The 21,489-nt window shown below is 32.0% G+C and overlaps 3 protein-coding genes and 1 non-coding gene across 9 annotated transcripts; 2 read left to right on the top strand and 2 right to left on the bottom strand.

Annotated features, from left to right (window-relative positions):
* Positions 1-753: 753 nt before the first annotated feature.
* On the top strand, positions 754-7,128 carry LOC130806684 (U-box domain-containing protein 35-like). Of its 5 annotated transcripts, none has more exons than XM_057671851.1 (10): positions 754-956; positions 1,765-1,980; positions 2,497-2,618; positions 2,709-2,830; positions 3,119-3,315; positions 3,981-4,300; positions 4,439-4,540; positions 4,661-5,089; positions 5,183-5,938; positions 6,385-7,128. In XM_057671851.1, the coding sequence occupies exons 2-10, from the start codon at positions 1,791-1,793 to the stop codon at positions 6,586-6,588; spliced, it is 2,442 nt and encodes an 813-aa protein (XP_057527834.1). In that variant the 5' UTR covers positions 754-956; positions 1,765-1,790; the 3' UTR covers positions 6,589-7,128. The 5 variants fall into 5 exon arrangements, with proteins under 5 accessions (XP_057527834.1, XP_057527836.1, XP_057527832.1 ...); XM_057671853.1 differs by lacking the exon at positions 754-956 and adding an exon at positions 993-1,206 and having other exon boundaries at positions 4,077-4,300; XM_057671849.1 differs by lacking the exon at positions 754-956 and adding an exon at positions 994-1,206.
* On the bottom strand, positions 7,016-7,101 carry TRNAM-CAU (transfer RNA methionine (anticodon CAU)). Its single transcript is given in 2 exon segments — positions 7,016-7,051; positions 7,064-7,101. It is a non-coding gene; the product is annotated as a tRNA-Met (tRNA).
* Positions 7,129-7,944: 816 nt separating the features above from the next.
* Positions 7,945-9,155, bottom strand: LOC130806609 (defensin-like protein 19). 2 transcript variants are annotated; one of them, XM_057671751.1, is made up of 2 exons: positions 9,029-9,155; positions 7,945-8,407 (listed from the first exon to the last, which is right to left on the bottom strand). In XM_057671751.1, exons 1-2 carry the CDS (start codon positions 9,096-9,098, stop codon positions 8,229-8,231), a joined length of 249 nt encoding a protein of 82 aa, XP_057527734.1. In that variant the 5' UTR covers positions 9,099-9,155; the 3' UTR covers positions 7,945-8,228. The 2 variants fall into 2 exon arrangements, with proteins under 2 accessions (XP_057527734.1, XP_057527736.1); XM_057671753.1 differs by having other exon boundaries at positions 7,945-8,404; positions 9,029-9,149.
* Positions 9,156-17,472: 8,317 nt separating this feature from the next.
* On the top strand, positions 17,473-20,877 carry LOC130805830 (uncharacterized). The gene is made up of 3 exons (XM_057670618.1): positions 17,473-17,703; positions 18,157-18,327; positions 20,461-20,877. The coding sequence occupies exons 2-3, from the start codon at positions 18,166-18,168 to the stop codon at positions 20,614-20,616; spliced, it is 318 nt and encodes a 105-aa protein (XP_057526601.1). The 5' UTR covers positions 17,473-17,703; positions 18,157-18,165; the 3' UTR covers positions 20,617-20,877.
* The last annotated feature ends 612 nt before the right edge of the window (positions 20,878-21,489 follow it).

The raw sequence follows: 21,489 nt of genomic DNA, 5'->3' as shown, positions 1-21,489 counted from the left end.
ACTACAACACATAAACCGACAAAACATTTGACCTTTTAAATTATGACACTTCTAAACTCAAAACAAAACTATACATTTCAGTTTATAACCACTTCTCTATTCAAGATGGCACGAAAGCTAAAACCTACTTATTCATAATTATAAAATTATGCTCTTACTACATATTTTTCAATTTGAAATGTTTATTGACAGTGATGGATCTAGAAAATAATTTTGATGAAGTCAAATATAATTGTAAACTTATAATTAAATTAAACAAATATATAAATTTACAAGAAAATATTTTAATATCTCTATTTCAACAAGGAAAAATTTGCAAAATTTCTAAGTACATGGGAATAAAGTCAATTGATGCCAACTTGTTATATGTGGCATCGCTAGTGTCACTGATTATTCTAAATCTTATGTAGATTTTTTTTTCTTTTTCATACCATAAATATAAATATAGCAAACTCGGTGAAACTAAAGAGTATATTGTAATATAATCTGTTTTTACTTGTTACACTTGATTTTTATATATACAACTCATAAGTTTCATTTTGAAGTTCTTTAATAAATTTTAATTAATAAAAAATTATCGTATAAAATAATATTAAATTTATTAACGTATAATTTTAATAAAAATTTTATATAATTTTAAATAAGTATAACTATAGATATTAATAGCCATAATAGGTAATAATATGCATTAATGTGCATATTTTAAGGGGTCGTGTAGCCAACAAACAAACAAAGGAAATATTACATTTATTTTTTCAGTTAGAGCAGTCGTTAGTAGTTATAATATTCCCGCCTAAAACTAATACAACATTAGTTAAAAACTTTGAAAAAGTCAACTGCCGCCTGTTTTCATAACATTCAGCCATTAATTTATTTCATAAACATAAAATTCATTTTCATGGTGTTTTTTTTGGTATTACGTGTTCTAATTTTTCCTATTAAACGTCATTTATGATGTAATAATTCTTTCTTACATTATTCATATATTCCCTCGCATTTTAGAATCTTCTTCCCTTTTTTTCTTTTTTACTCTTTAGACTGGTTCCTCTTCTGTTTTTGAAAGCAGAGGAGAAAGAAACAAAGAAAGAGAGTGAGTGTATTTTTAATTGTATGATCATTGGGTTATCCTTATTTTTCCTAATTCTTGTTAGTTTCATTCTAAAGTTTGATTCTTTAGAGGACCCATAGTCCAATTTTGATCATTAGGTTTGTAATTTCACTTCATTTCTTTTACATTTATGGTTTTAAATTGGAAGTTTATTTATTGGGTATTAAAGATCATTTTAGAAAAACCCATGTTCATTTGTGTAAGATAGTGAAATCTAGCCATCATTTGAGTATAGGTGAGATTTTTGTTGCATTTTCATCCATTTGTTGTCTTTAATGTCAAGATTTATACTTGCACATCAATTGTTTGATGAATTGCGAATGTGAGAAAATTTTCAAATTTGGGTTATAAAGCCAAAAGCTATACGTAACTTGATTAGCAAATTCTTTGCCCTTGCCTCTTAGGTATGGTTTATGATGATGATTATACAACATATCAATGTGAATGATAGTTAATAGTTTGAATCTCATTCACCTTTCATTTCAATTTGAATATTTATATCAAGTTGAATATTTAGTGAAACAAACTTTATTGCATCCAGACTTCTAGCACAAAGGCTATAAGATCCGCTTAGCTTTTAGTAGAGTTGGTCAATTCAGTCTTGATATATTATCCAATAAGTAAATGGATTCATCTGAATAATTGGATGCTTGTAGGAGATTTGAAGATAAATTTTGTTCAAATGGAGCAAAAAGATGTTGTGGAAAATGGAAAAGGATCACCGTGTTCGCGTGTGATTGCAGTAGCCTTGAATGGGGGTGCCAAAAGCAAATATATAGTAAGATGGGCAATGGAAAAATTTATACCTGAAGGGAAGGTTTCATTCAAGTTGATACATGTATTTCCTAAGATAACTGGGGTTCCTACACCAAGTAAGTTCATCATTTCATTTTGAAATATACTTTATATGAAAATATAGTTTTGACATAGAATTAGTTGAGTTTATTTCTATACATACAAAGAATGGATGCATGTCGTGATTGTGATAACGGTTGCGATATTGCTAACACTACAACTCGTGGTATTACTGCTAGATATCACAATGAGAATTGTTAACTTGAAAAATATCGATTTTATCATAATATTTCAAATTTTCTAGAACGTATATTTGTGTTAATACATATAAATTATAATAGACCTTTTGGAACTTTATGATATATTCTAAAAGATTAGAGTGGCTAATATGTTAGAATAACTGTCACATGATTCACTAATCTTCTTGCGAATCGCGAATCAAAACAAGTGAATTATGGTCGGTTTTGGACTATTTTAGGGTCATTTTCAGCAAATCGCGAATTCAAAAAGCAAATTAATTGGTGAATTACGTTACTTGTTTGGTTTATAAGAACTCACATAAGACTTTAACTTAATTGGTTGGTTACTACTAGTGGGGAATTTGATTCCTGTTCCACAAGTAAGAGATGATGTAGCAGCAGCATATAAGAAGGAAATAGAGTGGCAAAGAACTGAGATGATTGTTCCATTCCAAAAGACGCTTATACAGAAAAAGGTTGGCTACAAAGTTTCCATGGAGTCCAATCTTTAAATCTTTTAGATAGCTGAGCATATCAACTGAATTGCACTGTGTATGTTCATATAGGTTCAAGCTGAACTTGTATTAATTGAAGCAGATGATGTAGCAAATGCGATATCAACAAAAATTGCTCAGTATGGAATAAAGGAACTTGTAATTGGAGCATCTTCAAATAGCTTGTTTGCTAGGTATGGGATGTCCATTGCTGAAAGTTAATAATTTGTTGTTTAAATTCTGTGTTAATCATCACGGTAACTTGTATTGCCAATAGAATTAAACACATCCCAGAGTTTGGCCTAGTGTAGGTGACTGTTTAACTTGGGACCGAAAATGTAGGAGCAACTAAAATTCAGCCTGTCCGAATCAAATTTTCCTCAATTTTATTGCCGTTACTTCCATTACTTATGGCTTAAACAGACCAAAACAAAACTTTGGATCTTTTGATGGTGGCTAATGGCATTTCTCACTGACTGCAGGAGAGTCAGAGGACAATTATTATCTACTGTGATCTCAGATTGCACTCCAAAATTTTGTACAGTGTATGTCGTTTCAAAAGGAAAGCTAGAGGCTTTGCGCCCATCAAATGGCGAAGCTAACGATCACATCGTAGAATATGATAGCACTGCAACCAATTCTACCAACAGCTCATCAAGATACACAAACAGCACACTTGGTAATTTTACATATAACCTTAATATCTACTTTGTTAGTGCTGGAAAACGTTGTGATCTAGAATTATTTATAGATGAATCGGTATCAATATTTCTTTGTATCCTTAAAGAGTAATTGACGTAGACCCTTGTCTTAGTAGTGCCTAGATTGTCTAACTTTTTGGTCTGTTATGAGTTCTGACTGTGTGCTCCACATAATCTTAGCCCGCACCTGCCTAGGCCCTCATCCATGTCATTCGATTCAAAATCCTTGATTTGTGTACCATATAACATAGAAGAATGGTAGTTAAGTTGGTTGAGCATAAATGCAAAGGTGAGCTTTCAGCCCACCTTATACTAGTATCCTGAATTCACCCCACCTTATTCTAGTATCCTGAATTCACCCCTTTTAGTCTGCTAGTTTTTTCCAAACCAATTAACAGTACAATTCACTTACAAGCTCCTTCCTGTTTTTGAATTTCATTGTCATTTTTCATTTTTCATTTTTCAGTCAGAAAGCACTGCCATTGTCTATAAAACTCAAAAACATTAGGATGGACATTCTTTAGAGTTATGAAAAAAAAACAATGATCGATCTCTTGTATATTAAAAAGTACTAAATCCTTTTTCATAATGGTACTCATATATGGTTAAAGTAATGTCCTAATATATATAAGCGGTTTAACAGACCCTGGATCAGCCTATTCAGAGTCTCCTTCCTCTCCTGGGCTAGTCAAGGACCCTGATTCTCTTTCCTGTGTGCAATATGGATATAATGATTCAGGGATGGATACGGCTGAACTTGCTAGTTTTCAATCTATTAATCCAATTAATGTGGATGATAGTACGCAACATACCGTTGGAACGCTCATAAGTGACAAATGTAGTTTCAAGACCACTGCTGGTGATACCGAGTGGATCACAGATCAATCATCCACTGATGTTGCTCGTTCTGACTCTGGTCAAGCTTCCACCTCAAAATCAGAACTAGCTTCTACTGATGCAGAGGTCAGAATCTTTGTAAAAAGTGTATGCTTCATGTATTGAGGATACAAATAGTTCAAGACCTTATTCTCGAATCTGGATTTTAGTAGATGCCTTTTAATGAATATCCAACTAACTTAAGTTTGTTTCTCATATATATAGGGAAACATCAACGTAGAGCTTGAGAAATTGAGAATCGAACTACGCCACATACGAGGCATGTATGCCATAGCTCAAAATGAAACAATGGATGCTACTAGAAGGGTGAGATTTCGAGACTTTGAGCAGTTTCTGTAGCACATCTAATAAATGATAACTGATACCTAAGCTGATAAAAGCGTTCAGAAAAGTTTATGTGCATAAGTTTACTTTATCTCTTATCAGCTAGGTGATCTTAGCAAGCTGAGAAATGAGGAAGCATTAAAGCTGAAGCAGATAAGCGAAAAGGAACAGAAAGCCAAAGAATTGGCAAAACTAGAAAAGGAGAATTTTGAATCTGCAAAAAGGGAAGCTGATTACGCTCGAGAGTGTGCTCACAGAGAGGTAATGCAGAGAAGAGAGGCAGAGCAGAAAGCTGCTCGGGATGCCAAGGAACGAGAGAAGCTTAAGAATGTGCTTGGCGAAACTGTGTATCATTACCAGAAGTTTACGTGGGAGGATATTGTATCTGCTACGTGCTCTTTGAGTGAGGAACTTAAGATCGGAGAAGGATCATATGGAGCTGTGTATAAATGCAAGTTGCATTATTCGACTGTGGCCATAAAAGTCCTCCACTCGAAGGAGGGTGCTAACAACAAACAATTCCATCAGGAGGTATCTTTATCTTCCTTCGTTTCCTCTTCTTTATAAGGAATTCAAATACTTACTGGCCAAAATGTTGACATATTTGATTCATGCTATTTTCAGTTGGAGATTTTGAGTAGGATTCGTCATCCACATGTGCTTTTGCTTCTTGGAGCATGTCCTGAACAGGGTTGCCTAGTGTATGAGTACATGGAAAATGGAAGTTTGGAAGATCGGTTGATGCGAAAGAATAACACACCTCCTATACCGTGGTATGAGAGGTTTAGAATAGCATGGGAGGTTGCGTCTGCCATAGCTTTTCTTCACAACACTAAGCCAAAACCGATCATTCATCGTGACCTAAAACCAGCTAACATCTTGCTTGATCATAATCTGGTAAGCAAGATTGGTGATGCTGGTCTTTGTACAATGCTTAACTTGGAGCCATCCTCTATTTCCAATTTGACCTTATATAAAGATACAAGCCCTGTTGGTACACTTTGTTACATAGATCCCGAGTACCAAAGGACCGGACTTATATCTATGAAAGCAGATGTTTATGCTTTGGGAATGGTCATTTTGCAGTTGTTGACAGCAAAACCTGCTGTAGGTATAACTAATGTGGTTGAGGATGCCATAAAAGGCGGTCGCTTAACGCAAATATTGGATAAATATGCCGGAAGATGGCCTCTGAGAGAGACAGCTGAGATGGCTTTACTAGGTCTGCAGTGTGCTGAACTTAGACGAAAAGACAGACCTGATCTTCAAATTGTTCTTTCTACACTTGAAAGAATGAAAGATATTGCAAACAAGGCTCGAGATTATGTTGCCCGGATTCAAGTTGCACCACCGAACCATTTCATCTGTCCTATACTTAATGTATGTCATCTCTGATCTTCCCTCTATTGTAATTCTGGATGTTTTTGATAAATGACTTTTTACATGGCTTTGGTTGGACAAACAACCAGAAAAATAGTCTGTAGGCTTTTAATTAAGCCAGCTCAAAATTTGGCTTTTAAGCCAAAACTAAATAGCTATTTAGAGTAGAGTTTTCATTGCTTTTGAGTTTTTGACCTACTTTTTCCCAATAAAAAAGCTAACAGCCAACAAACTAACAACCAACAGACAACAGTCAACAACCAACAGCTATTAAGTAACTTTTACCAAATATCTCCATAACAATTGGCTTAAAAACTATTGACTCCTCAAATCGGCCAACAGTTCTTGCCAACAGACTTTTTAGTTAAGCATGCTTCTTTTTGAGCTTATAACATTTCATGAAAAAATTTCATTGAGCTGATTGTATGACATATGTATGGGAACAGGATGTTATGGACGACCCTTGTGTAGCCTCAGACGGATATACATATGATCGTAAAGCTATAGAGATGTGGCTCAAAGACAACGATACATCACCAACAACAAATTTTCCATTGCAAAACAAATACCTGATACCCAATCACACACTCTCTTATGCAATCTCAGAATGGAAATCTAAACGAAGAGTACGAAATGGTAACTATTCGTAACAATCCAATTCAAAACTTTGTTCTTCTACAATTTTGTAGATGTTATTATACCTGTCAAATTATGTAACATTCATTCTGATTTGATCATGTGTATGCTTGTTTGCTTTACAAAAATCAGCAACATAAATGATCATTATTGTATAGTAGTTGATAGCGCCTACACGAGAATCATGGGTTGACCTAATGGTTCAAGATTTTTCCTTTTTTTCCTTCCGGTTTACTCCTAAATACTATAAGGTAGTAGGCTTTTCTTAACCATTTTCTTTGTGGCAATTGGGAGGTTTTCTTTGTCCCTTCCATGTGAATGCACAAAGCTTGTATGTACACTTGAATTTTTTTTATATGATAAAAAAATTATTGAATGGCTACATCATATTGAAAATTCAGCAAATACTATTAAGTGGTATGTCAAAAGGCAAAAACAGTTTGGGGTGAGAGAGGCTCGAACTCTCGACCTCAGGATTACCCACTAAGCTATGAGACCTACGCGCTAGCCAACTGCGCCACCACCCCTTGCTGATGTCCTATGCCACTATAACATAAATTAATGAAAAGAAAATTTTTACTTAACTATGATTTGATTTTCACTAATTCTTAAATGAGATGGTTTCACGATGAGACCATTTCCATCGGACTGGTCCAATATACAATTTTGGTCTTAAAGTAATCACTTATAACATTGAAGTGATCGCTTATAATTTTAACATAATCATTTTTTTAGTTTTAGAGTGATTACTTATTTACTCATAACCTTAAAACGATCACTTACGATCTTAAAGTAATCAATTAAAAAAATAGGCTAATTATATGAGTCTGTCTCATGGTGAAACTGTCTCATACTAAACGAGCTGATTTTATTTTTGCTCCCAACCTCATCTTTTCGATGTGGCCTTTTTTGTGAAGGATGAATCGTTGTAAACTATTAATTAGTTGGTTGAACTTTTCACAATAAGGAAAGCTAAATAAATAGTGGATAAAATTATATTCCTACACCATTAACAAAAATTTCCAAATTTTCAAACATAAATTTAATGAACACGAATGTTAAAGTCATTCTTTAATTCGTTAAATTTTTTATTTTTTTTTAGCCCCTATTTACTCATTTTATTATTGAAGTGGCCAAATTTCTAATTATTGTAACCTCATTTTGTTATTTGAGTGATCTACTTTTTCTTTAAAATTTACCCATTTGCAATCAATTAAGAAGTCATACGACTATTTTCTTATTTTTGGTCATTGTTTTTTTTTTTTTAAACATTAATCATTTAGCTCATTAAAGTTATATTAATTCAACAGAATTTATATACAAGATATAATTGTGCATCCGATAATGTATACTATACTCAATGGAATGAAACGATTAATTGATTATATATATTCACTTTGAATAGAAAATTCATATTAAGAAAGAAACACCATTACATTTTTATTTCATGTAAGAACGATACCACATACAACACTAAAACAAAACTTAACAAAATAACTAATTATAGAAACAACAACTAACATTTATTTATTCTTAAAACTTAACATTCGAAGTATTATTTGATGTAAACCTCCATAAGTCTTAATAGTCCTCCGTTATATTAAATAAAATGTATATTTCAAACTTAAAAGAACGGAAGAATATATGTTTTGGTTCATGCGCCACATCGGAAGTAGCAGAAGCAAGCCATTCCAGGGAAATCAAAATGGCAAGTACCACTATGTGCATCCTCATCACGTTTGCAAGTTGAATTGCATTTCTTAGAATCACCACACCATCCACTCCATTTCTCACTGTATTGCTTGCAATATTTGGTTCCTTCCACTTGTACTTCTATTCATATAACAGAGTCAAGGTTGTTAAAATCATAAATTATAAAGTATTAATCATATTTATATTATGTTCAAAAGCTAGTTTAAGGTTGTATAATTGCATATGTGAATTATCTCGTATCAAATTTTTTTTTTATCAATTAATAAATGTAAAGAGTAACTCTAACAATTACAACGTGTCTTTTAATAGATATATACTTTTTCGTTTTCTAACCCAATGAAAATATTACATTATTTAATTGGAACAACAGAGTTTAAGAGCTATGATCATCTAAAGTTAAAGTTAGATGTCCTAAATAAAATGAAACCTTTTATATATATATATATATATATATATATATATATATATATATATATATATATATATATATATATATATATATATATATATATATATATATATATATATATATATATATTCTGTTTTTTATTTTCATATTTCTCTATCAACGTAATATAATGTATTATTTTTACCGTTTATATTTATAGTTATATGCATAAGTAAAATTATGAAATATTAATTACTTAAAAATATAAAAAGAGATCCGACATTGAATAGAAAAAATCAAGTAAATGATGCATGCAACTAAAGAATCTGAGGAAGTATAAGCAGTGTACGTACCCATGTTGAGCATAAGGAGAAAAAATAGGCAAACAAGAAGGAAGTTGAATGAACTATAACGAGAAGCCATTAATATATCTCTTTTTTGTTTTCTAGCTATAATAACTTGAGGTAGTTAGTATTGAGCTAGCTATATCCTTTTAGTGTTTAAGGGGATCATATTTATAGGGAAAAAGGTTATTCTTGCTTGATTATAAAATTTTTAGGATTACTTAAATGAAAATTTATTAAATAGACTTGTGTAGTGTTAAAAAATTAACTTAGTCTAACTTAATCGTATGCCATCAATTATTGGAAAGTTTGAATTCAACCCTAATATATAATCTACCTCTTATAATGCATTTAGCCTCATTTGCTATTGACACGATATCCGAGAAACTAGATTTAATGGGTTAAAGTAGTGATATTTAAAAATAAAGAGAAAATATTGTGTAGAGTATAAGTAATATAGACATCCAAAAATAGAAATAAGACAAATTTACATGAATGAACTAAAATGAAAAATGAGGCAAATTAAACGAGATAGATAAATAGATAAGTGATGAAATGGATTGGTTGCATATTAATAAGCATTGATTTGGAAGATATTGTAACTTAATTTTTATTATCTTTTTCATTAAAAGCGGCGACAAATCTGGGATTCCATAGATTAACACAAATTATAATGTGTAACAATTAACTTCTCTCCAAAGAAATAGGGAAGAAGTTGTATTATTGAGCAAAAGTCACTTCACTATTCCAATCATTGCTTAAAAATAATAGTAGTATGAAGTTTGTTGGCACTCAACAATAGGAGTACATATAATTTTAATCGTATTAATTTAAGATATTTGATATTTTCAAAATTTCTTTATGCTATGTTTGAAAATGATGATTCATTTGAAAATATAAATTTGACTTAAATTTAATGTTTGGCAAATAAAGAATATTCAAATTTGGATTTAAGTTAAATCACTATGATTATAAAAATGGTTAAACAATGAGAATTTGAGAATGACTTATCAAACTTTGTTATCCTCAAATTCTTCATTAATGAATTCATAATTGAAATTTATAATTTGAAATAAAATGCAAGTTCCCAGACACAATCTAAATAATTTTTAAAATTTAATATATCAAAGAGGTTATTGTAGGTATGAAGCGAGTTTGTATAAGTGGTATAGGGAGGTATGTGGGTAAAGTTTCATCCTTATTACTAAAACATAAGTTATGACGGATAACACTTTTCATACATGTATTTAGTTTATACCAAATTCATATCTATACACAATTAACACACCCAAATTGGTTTAGATGGGCTTTCAAGTCCAAACCCACAAATTTTTAGCCACTTGTCATTCCTATATCCTAATTACCTTTCTTGTTTAAACAAACTTAAAAGTTTAGGAATGATTTAAATATGAGCAACTTTTGTATGAGGTTGTCTCAAGGTGAGACACGGTTAAAGAGGGAAAATGACCCTTTTAAATAACTAAAAAGAGTGTTTTTAAACAATTAAAAATAAGTATTTTAAGTTAAAAACAAATATTCAATTAATTTAATTAAGTTGTATAGGTCAATTTAAGATTATCTGAAACTGTCCCATATATGTTGGTTTTGTTTCAACGAAGAATCCCTATACATTGAGATCATGGTAGGATTTTACCTTAAGAAATGAAAAGAATAAGCTAATTATCAAAAATATTTCCCAAAATAAGCATCTCTATGTCAAAGCTTAGGTTACATATGTTCGTTGTTACTAACAACGAACAAAAAACTGATCAAAAGAAGTCAAAATTCTTTATTCGTTTTTAGCAAAAGGGAGACATTGTCATGGTGTTTATTTGAAGAAAAAAAATGAAACGGAGAGCAAACTTTGATTTAATCTTTTTTGTCTCTTGTAACGATATGACATTATTCTTATTTTGTTCACTGTAAATAACAACGAACAAAGAATTTTGACTTTTTTTACCAGTTAGTAATAACGAACATATCTGAGATTAAGACATTTATTTTGAGAAATTAAAATTTATTGAAATTTTATTTTGAGATTTTTTTATAAGGGAAATTCCACATGATAACATCGAACTTTCATAAAACGCCAGTGGTAGCATTTTTGTAAGATTTTTCTACATGGTAGCATCCAGTTTATTCCTTATCTAACCGTCGTAGCATTTTCCGTTATTCTTGTCAATTTCTGCTTATTTCACCATTTTGACGTTTCTACCTTTATTAAGCGTTGATTGTTATCTTTATAATTCGCCCTAAACCATTTTTATATGCTCTTAAATGTTTAATTCACCATTTTGACATTTAGTTTACTGTTTAATTCATCAAAGCTCTCAAATGTTGCAACAGTTTTGTTTTTATTCAAATTGTTGTCTTTATAATTTATCATAATTAAGTATAGGGGTATTCAAAAAAACCCAACCCGATGATCCACCGAATTGTAGCTTAAATGGCAGGGCAATTATCAATAATAATAATAATATGTTACGAATCGGGTACCAGACCCGCCTTAACCAGGTCGGGTCATGGGCCACAAAATTAATTAAAACGGGTATCCGCCGACCCGCTATATTAGAGAATGTTTTTTTGAAAAGTTGTTAGACTATCTGATTAAGGGCCTATTCTCTTCGTCTGATCTGATCTGAATTACTAAGGTCTGATCTGATCTAAACTAATCTGGTCTGATTCAATGTGATCTGATCTGAATCTTTCTGATCTGGTCAGATTTGATCTGATTTTATTTGGTTTTATAAAGTTATTATTATTATTATTATTATTATTATTATTATTATTATTATTATTATTATTATCAAGAAATTAATTAATAAAGATTAATATTATTTAATTGATTAATTAAATAATTAATAAATAATAATGTCATTAACATATTATAATTATCAAATAATCATTTATATATTATTATTATTATTATTTAATTCATTAATTAATTAATTAATTAATTAATTAATATTGTTAATTAATTGATTAATTAATATAACAATATTATTACATTATTTATATTATTAACATTATTATTTATATATTTATTTATTACTTATTTTATTAATTAAGTAATTAATATTAATTATAATGATAATAATTATTATTATTAATTGAAATATTTAATAATATATTTTTATTATTTAATTAATTAATTCAATAATAAGTTAGTATTGTTAATAACTTTTTTTTAGCAAAGAAAATTTTATAAAATGCTAGAAAAAAGCCAAAGCTTTACATCATAGACCCAAAAGACTTAAGTATCACGACTCTAATAAAGCTCTAAAGGGCCTATACAACCCCTCGTCATATGCCTGAAAAATCGCGGCACCTCAAAAAGAATAAGCTATCGTTTAGCCTTTACAATTTGAAACCAAACTAGACAAACCTATACAAAGAACTTCAATATCAGTCGAACAACGCAAAACAAAGATAATACAGTAGCTCAATACGGCTCCTGTCATCAACAGATAGTCCCAAAAAAAGCAGCATTCACTATCCATTATACTCCGCATCAAGTCTGTCCACCACCAGCAGGCATCTTAGTCTTGCTATAAGAACAAAAAAACAGCATAGGGATCTCTCTCAACCCCTGCTCTTGCTATACTTTAATGTTCCAATTTATCAAAGCAATATGCATTAATCAGTGCATTACAAAAGACAAAATTAGCTAATATAACCTTTAGTTAGGAGCTATTCAAACTAAAACAAAATGAAGTTTCCACAATCGAATTCTTCCAAAATACCTTGACCATAACCTAGCTAATAGGGCCAAGGACCACCCTATAAGCCATATAATCCAGGGGATAGGCATGCTAGAGCCCTCGGAGATGCGAATCTTTGTTCACCTCCACGATGGTTACAACCATCTCCCCAGTTGCATTAGTTGAAAAGATCTTGGTTGTAGTCCCTGGAGTTGAAGGCAATGGTGATAAGGACTTGGTGAGATCATAAAGCTGTTGAACTTGGGTCTGACTATTGTGCTTTGGGGGTACAGCTTCCTTGGCTTGCGATTGGTTGTCCACCACAGCCACTGTCCCGCTTCCTTCACTTGACCCCACTCCATCCATTGGGTTTGGGAGTAGGTTTACTGGCCTTTTTCCTTTGTTCTCCCGCCCTACAGTTCTCCTTGAGATGTCCAAACTCCTTGCATTTCCCACACAAGATAGGTTTCCAATCATAAACTACTTTTTGGCTTACTAACTCATCTACTTCATTGATGAAGTAGATTTCATTCGGGAAATCACCGTAGACACTCATTTCAATTAGGAACCTAGCATACATCATACGTTCGTGCTTGGATGTTGCGTTGTGAACTCACAGGACGGGGCCTAGCATAGTTGCGATTATCCTCAAGGTTGAATCACTCCAGTATTCAAGCTCTAAAGAGGGGAATTTTACCCAAATTGGCATTGATGTTAGGTTAGTCTTACTAGTGGAGGTCTTTGGAGTCCAAGGCTTGATCACAAAGGGTTTTCTATCAAATAGAATTCCACTCATTTCACAAACCAGGTCTTTGTCTGAGTTTGAGGACATTGGAACAAGAAAGACTCCTTTAGCTAATGATAAACCCACCTTATCTATGAACAAATTTTTCCAAATCCTTTTGACAAAACCTTCAATTGCTTGAAGTGGGGGGTTAGCCCCAATCACGTAGCATATCGAAGCTGATTCCCAATACTTAATTTCATCTAGTACATCTTGTTTTGAGATTTTAATTATGGGGTTACCTCATTGATTTAGCCCCAATTTCATCTGATTTAATTCTAATAAGAATAATTAATAAGTTCAAAAATAAGTGGAAGAGATTAGGCTCTAAGTAATACTAAACTAATACTCCATCCAATTCAGCACTAACGTCCCATTTGCTTTTTGGACATTATTCATCTATTACTCTTAATTTATATTTTATTATTAATTTACAAGTTAAAACATAGTCATGTGAGATCTTATTTGATTCGTCTCAATGCAAACATTATTCATATCAACTTTTCATAATTTTTAATAATGCACAATTAGAGATATTAAGGATTGAATAAGTACATTGAATAGAGTGCATAAAGTAAATGGAACGTTAGTGCTGAATTGAAAAGAGTATCAAGTATTAGGAAAGAAAAAATCATAACTTGAAGGTGCTACCAACAACTAAAATTAAAGGTCAGTAACAATACTGGAAAATGGAACTTGAAAAAAAAAATCAGTAACTAATTGAAGGCAGTAACTAATATAAAGACTTGAAGGTTAGGTACCAAGCAACTAGAGCTGTTCAAAAGTAACCCGATTTGAAAACTCGAATTGAAATCGAAAGTAAAACGATTCGAAAATGTGTTCCTTTTATAGGTTTATCGAACCGAAATTGTACCCGAACCAGTTGACAACCGAAAATGGAAAAGCTGAATCCGAGCTGTAATCGATTTTTATAACCGAAACATAACAGTTAACCGAGATTACCCGAACCTAATAATGACCGATCTGAGTCATATCCGACCCTAATCATACTCGAAACCAAATTTGATCCGGCTAAAACCAACTTAACCCGAACGAATTTTATATCGAACTGCTGTAAACCTGAACCAATTTTTAACATAGAATTATGATAGACTCATATTCAATCATTTTATTAGTTAATCTAATAAAGTGTTAGATATTTTAATAAATTAAATTTTATAAATATATGGTTTCATATATTTAGAGTTAATAATCAATGGACAATGTTTATTTAACTACTTTTGATTGAATTAGATGAAAATTAATAGAACTTTATAATTTTAATTTCCGGTCAAACAAGTAAAAGTAACAAAGTAATAATGATTACTAATTGATGTGCATTTTAACTATTTTGCTTTAAGTAAAGGTAATCTTGTTATCAATTAAAAAATGACTAACAACTTAATCTGATAATAATTCGATCGATAGTAATTAGTAATACGTAGCCGAATTCTTTTTTTTTTTTAAAAAAACCCAAAACTGATTTGTACCCAACAAAACCGAACCAATTAATAACCGATGACAACCCGAAACCGATTAACACTCGACACGAACTTCAACCAACACCGAACCGATGCTAACACGATAGCTTGAATAACCGATCTTCAAAATAACCAATCTGAAATATAACCGAACCGAATGACACCCATCCGAAACCGATCCGATCAATCAAATGAACACCTCTACAAGCAACTGAGTCAATGGTTATCCATTATAAATGCAAGAAAGCTAAGATTAAAAAGCTCGATTTTAAAAACTAAAAAGTTGAAAAACTGAAAGTGAGGAACAAATTGAAGGCAGTTACCGTTTAAAAACGAAACAGGGGAAAAGCAATATTGGTGTTTTTTTCTGTTACATTTTGCTTAAGAAAGAGATAATTAAAGATATGTGGACTATCAACAATATTAGAAGAATCAAATTCACCCACAAGTGCTTAATTTTGCCTTTTATTCTTATGAATTAGTTTGTTAAACATAAAATCGATACTCGGTATCCCGACCCAATTTATCCGGGTACTCAAATAAATTGGGTCAAAACACGGGCCGTTTAGATAGATACCCGATTATGAACCCTCCTACTTAAGTACATATGTATTAGTGCTTAATATGTACCTTTTGAACTTTATAATCCTCGTCAAGTACATTAAGTGAGCATTATAGCTTTGTTATAGTGCTTAAGGCACCTTTTGTCAAAAATGTCAACAATTAAATAAATTAAACGTCAAAATTGTGAATTAAACATTTGACAGCATAAAAATGATTTAAGGCAAATTATAAAGACAATAACCGACACTCAATAAAGGTGGAAACGTCAAAATGGTTAATTAAATGAAAGTTGGCAACAATTTAATGGAAAATACTACAACAGTTAGATAAGGCATAAATTGAATGCTACCATGTGGAATAATTTTAAAAAAGTGCTACCACTGGCTTTTCATGAAAGTTCGATGCTACTATGTGGAATTTCCCCTATTTAATAGGGTTTTAATTGATTGAGTACATGGCAATAATTATTTTCCTGAATTGAATTTAAAGTTAAATTAAGTAAGTATTAATATATATTTTTACATTAATTCTTTATATCTAAATGACAATCTTAAAGAGATTAATTGTATAAAATAAGTAAGAAATTATTTTGAAAAATATATTGATTTAAATTATTATCATAATTGTGAACAATAATAAAAAGAGCTGGAAAATAGCAAATGACATCTACTTAGAGCCTTACAATATTTTTTGAAAATTTTATTTATAAAAAAGTACGTCTTTATACTAAACATGCATCGCACTCAGTGGTTTTTAAACTAATACCCCTCCAATTCTTTCAAGTTGTTATATTTAGTTTTGGCACACTATCTAATGCATTAATTGTAATACCCCAAGTTTAGTTTGAAAAAGGAATGATAAACTACTTATATCAACAAGGTGCATCTTTTATTCTAGGGAGCCCATTTGCTAAGAACTCCACAGTTAAGCGTGCTTGGTGGGGAGCAATCTTAGGATGGGTGACCTCCTGGGAAGTTTTCCCGGGTGCGCACGAGTGAGGTCAAAAGTGCGCCGGAAAGACTTGTGTCCAAGAGTAGTCACCAGGGGGCCGGGGTGTTACATTAATTCAATTCTAAATATCTCTAATTGTGTATAATTAAAAATTATAAAAAATTAATATTAACAAAAATACATTGAGATGAATCAGACAAAATCCCACTTGACCACATTTTAACTTCTAACTTAAAAATAAAACACAAATTAAGAGTAATCGACGAATAATGTAAAAAAACTAAGGGAAGTTCTACATGATAACATCTAGTTTTTATGAAACGCCACTGGTAACACTTTTTAAGAATTTTCCACATGGTAGCATACATGCATTTAAGTTTTCCTTAGCCTTAAACATACCAAAACGTTTATTTAATCGTTAGTTACCCATTTAACTTCGAAAATCACTGCCATTTTCACTTTGGAAGCCTCTCCCATTTTCATTTTGAAACTCACTGCCTAACTCCTTCCTTCTTCGAAGTTGCTGCACCGCGAACTAACCGGCCATCTCGTTGCAAATTGATCGGCCATTACAGCAAACGTTGTTGCATCGCTGACCATCTCTGCCCCCTCACAATTACCTTTCTTCATTCTTTATAATGCCAATAATTTGAATGAAAATAAATTTGATACAACTTTAAGGGTGTTGATAAATTAATCGGTGAATTAAACGTTAAAATATTGAATTAAACATTTGAGAGCAAAAACTGAATGTTATCACGTAGAAAAATCTTACAAAATAATGAATTAAATGGAAATTAACAAGTGCTTGATGAAAAATATTACAACATAATGAACTAAATGGTATCATATGAAAAATTCTTTTAAACATACTGCAACTAACATTTCATAAAAACTAAATGCTTTCACGTGGAATTTCCTTTTTATAATAAGCTTATTCTATTCATTTTTTCATTTTACCCCGCCCATAAAGTTTCAAGCAAGTCGGCCCATAATATCAAGCACCGCAACCTTCTCGTTGTTCGTTTCATAGTTCTGCTTTCTTCTTTCTGTAGTCGTTTTATCGGCTTCAAATTTGTCTCCTCTTTGCAAAGTTTGTAGTACAACTTCAAGGCAATCTCTTATTTCCACAATATCTGAGATTGTTCTTATTGATATATCTTTTTATTTCTCTCAATTAGGTCAAATTTTTCATTCATTCAGGTACTTACTTTCTCCTCCTTTTTTACTGAAACATGAAATGCAAATAAAAATGAAATTTCTCCAAGTTGTTGATGCATGAATTAGATACCAACAAATTGTTTAGTTTCGAAAGAATTGTGAATGTATTTTTGGATTTAATCATAGTTTTAGGAAATGGGATTTTTTTCTGCAAGTTCGTGCCTTTCCTGATCTTTTCATATTTGGATTATTTATTGTGTTGTAATTGTTTCAAAGTTTTTGATTTTTGAGTCGTTTATCGCTTTATTTATTTATTTATTTATTTAATGTTTGGAGGGTTTTTTGGCCATTGATTGAAAGAGCAACTTACGCCTGCTAAGTGTTTGTTAAAAGTCCTGAATAAAATCTTTTGTTAAAAGACTTGCTCTTTTTAATGATCTTAGATTTTCAGTACTATGTTTGTTAGTTTATGTAATGAGTTTATGGTTGAAATAGAAGGAGAAAATGAAACCAGTGGTGGGGGTGGTAGTCTCAAACAAGATGCAGAAATCAGTAGTGGTAGCGGTGGATCACCTTTTCCATCACAAGCTTTATAATCGGTATGTTAAGAGAACTAGCAAGTTCATGGCCCATGATGAACAGGACGCGTGCAACATTGGAGATCGGGTAAGGCATTGATCTTAGTAGCATTGATTGTTCTCATTGTTATGGTTTATTAGTTTTGGTTGTCCCATTTGCTATGTGTATTATGATATCATTCCTCGAGTTTGAGGAGCTATATTGAATCTCCTTTTAGAGTCAAACAGTTTCTGGCTTTGAACATTGAGAATGGCATATAACTCACGTTTGATGTGGTGTATCCTGTTACTATTTAGAAGCAAAAGCGGAGACTGCATTGAGGTTGTAATTTTGTATATGGACAGAACCTTACAGGCTGTCCCCTTCAAGACTCTTTTTAGTGATCAAAAGCTTTATATCCTAAGCCATGTTGGTATGTTGCACTGAAGACATGTATATAAGAAGTATATTTAGTTATTTACCCTTATCTTTAAGATCATGAGTTTAGAACCTTGGTCTCACCGAAAATTCTTTCCGTCAATTCCATCCTAGTAAAAGAAAATTTGTATAATAGTATAGTCTACTAAACTGACTCTTTAAAGAAAAAATCGTACAAAAAGGGAAGGGGGGAAGGGGAGGGGAGGGAAAGAACATGGGTTTTCCTTCCAAATCTTTCTATGTAGGAAAGATTTTCTTCTCACAAAATGTGAAGGATATCATCTCTACGGTTCCTCATTTGCTATCCAAGTGAAGGAAAATACATCTCCTTTTGGACTATTTCCCTCACCTTTCTTTCTTTCCGTTTCCTTCATTCCAAGCAAAGTTTTGATTAGTTGGTGAAGTTTATGAATCATTCTTTTAAATTGTTTTGCGCATAAAAATTTGGAGAAAGAATGGGAGGGAAAGTTAAGTGCTTATTTCCCTTACTGTGGAGTTTGAGCAATTGCCATGCGCTATAAAAAAGGAAAGATCAAATTAGAAAAGATTTCCATGAAATTGATTAACTGAAGTGTGCACAAGTTGCAGCTGTTATTTAGAGGTGCACTTGTCACTTGCAACTGGCAATGGCAATGCCTATTAGGCCATTAAAATGAAGTCCCATTTGACTATAAAGTGCATTTAAGACTCAACACTACAAAACAGAAAATTTGGTTGCAAGCTTATACTTTATTCACGAGCACAACATTCCCTTGGTTTTCTCTCAAGTGTTATTTTCATTAGTGTTCTCGTCATGTTTTGTATCTCTTTAGTTTTCCACCCTTCGCAACTCTTCCCTTTTTTGGAAAAGATTTTGTTTATTAATAAAAGCCTCTTATTGCTCCTCTTCTTTTTCTTATCCCAACCTATTTATGACCAAATAACAAAAGATGGACTATAACCTTGACATCATCTTTCTTTCGGGATATTTTTATCAAACTGACTCGATGCAATCATGCAACCACTTTGTTATTATTTGGTTTTGGATTATAATAGATTGTATAAAAATAGTGTACATATACACTTTTTATTTATGTTTAGTTGTTTGCTACCAGGGTCTATTGAAAACAACCTCAGGATAATATTGGGTACATTTAACATTCCCAAACCCTTCTAGGTAGGAGCTGCTTAATGCAATTGGGGTAATGGAATTTATAATATTTCCCCCTTTGTCTCATTTCACCTCTTCCCAATTGATATTTAAATGAGTCATAAGTTTTAATAATATTTGATGATGTTTTCAAGTGGTGTGAAAAGACCAGCATGACATCCCTTTTGGAAGATTAGGAAAAATATAGACTTGTAGACACAGTTGATATATACCTTTATTTTTAGCTTTCTTCCAGACCATGCAGTTAATTAGTTTTAAATTTATGCTAATATCGCACTTCCTTACCGGAGTGAGAAATTAACACATATGATGAGTAGAGATTTCTGTACCTCCAGCGGCCACTTCCAACATTTTGAGTATTGTTTTTAGCTGGGGTTGTAATGGCTGTTTATAAGTGGTTAACGATGGTCTGTGGTTATGCTTGAATTTTGATATTCATGCTATTATAGATTGTCAATTGATTTTATGTTGGTCCTCAAATCTTTTTTGATTCAAAAGTCTTTCATATTGAAGGTACTGCATGATAAATTGTGGCGAAGTTAAGTCTTTCAAATTATTTGCAAAATCTGTCAGCAGACTGCATATTTTAGATGTTCACTTCAGTCCCATTCTTGCTTTGACAGTTTTTTCACTTCCAAAACTTTATCTTGTAGGTTCGACTAGATCCTTCAAGGCCACTTAGTAAGCGGAAGCATTGGATTGTAGCCGAGATTCTCAAGAGAGCACGTATATATACACCTCCATCAGCAGACAGCACTGCTGCTAAATCGATCAGCAATGTTGAAGCTTCCTCAACTCCATCTGCCTAGCTACTTCAATCTGGTTTGTATGCTATCTCAAGGCTCATCCTTACCGGTAATATTTTGTCCTCGAGAGTGCTTCTAGGAAAAAGGACCTATAGTTAGAAGTCGCGAGCAAAGTAGCAAGTTTTTCCTCTTTATGTTTTGCTTTTGGCGTAATAACCCCTCAGCAGCAGTACCAGTCTTTATATTGATTTGGTTGTTCAGGCATGCGTCCATTGTATGATCCGAAGCTATTCTTTTTGCGTTTTTACTGGATATTCAAGCGTATATGCGTGATATTTCAGATTTTCTCAAGCTGTGCACAGTGCAAGGAACTCTATTCCTCTCTTTACTTTTACTTCCCACTTCCCAATTCCAGTACTTTCTTTTGAAGAAAATTCTTTGACCTGTAGTTTTTTTTGGGTTGGTTGAGGTTCAAGAGGCCCGTCCTAGGTTCGCGAAAAATCTCGCTTGAAAAAGTAATAATCATCCAAGTAGACCGGTCAAAATGGGCCAAATGACCCTTTCGGACATGTTGCTTAAGGCCTTATGTCTAGGAGCAAATATTATGATTCATTTGAGTTGAACAAAAAAAAAACTTAAGAAATACCCTCTCTATCACAAACAATTAGCCACATTTTTTCTTTTTTGTTTGTCCTATCAAATTTGTCTCATTTTAATTTTTAGCCATAATTTGCATTTTTTCTTTGATTTCCATCTACGCATTTGATTTATCTTTTCGTCTCATCCACTCATTACTTCACTTTCCCATAGAATATATCGTTTTACCACTTTTTTTCTTTTTGCAGCACAATGTAAGAAGTAAGAACAAATTGTAGTTGCAACATGAGTAACAAACTACCATTGTCCAATATGAAGGTTAATTGACTGGCTTTCAAG

The sequence above is a fragment of the Amaranthus tricolor genome, chromosome 2, assembly GCF_026212465.1.
Source record: "Amaranthus tricolor cultivar Red isolate AtriRed21 chromosome 2, ASM2621246v1, whole genome shotgun sequence".
Classification (NCBI taxonomy): domain Eukaryota; kingdom Viridiplantae; phylum Streptophyta; class Magnoliopsida; order Caryophyllales; family Amaranthaceae; genus Amaranthus; species Amaranthus tricolor.
This window is presented reverse-complemented; position numbering and strand designations above follow the sequence as displayed.

Coding starts and splice junctions, on each gene's coding strand:
- LOC130806684 (XM_057671851.1), top strand. CDS start 1,791: ATGGAGCAAAAAGATGTTGTGGAAAATGGAAAAGGATCACCGTGTTCG. Junction 3,316..3,980: donor ATACACAAACAGCACACTTG/GTAATTTTACAT, acceptor GCGGTTTAACAG/ACCCTGGATCAGCCTATTCA. Junction 4,541..4,660: donor CAATGGATGCTACTAGAAGG/GTGAGATTTCGA, acceptor ATCTCTTATCAG/CTAGGTGATCTTAGCAAGCT.
- LOC130806609 (XM_057671751.1), bottom strand. CDS start 9,098: ATGGCTTCTCGTTATAGTTCATTCAACTTCCTTCTTGTTTGCCTATTT. Junction 8,408..9,028: donor TCTCCTTATGCTCAACATGG/GTACGTACACTG, acceptor TTATATGAATAG/AAGTACAAGTGGAAGGAACC.
- LOC130805830 (XM_057670618.1), top strand. CDS start 18,166: ATGAAACCAGTGGTGGGGGTGGTAGTCTCAAACAAGATGCAGAAATCA. Junction 18,328..20,460: donor CGTGCAACATTGGAGATCGG/GTAAGGCATTGA, acceptor TTTATCTTGTAG/GTTCGACTAGATCCTTCAAG.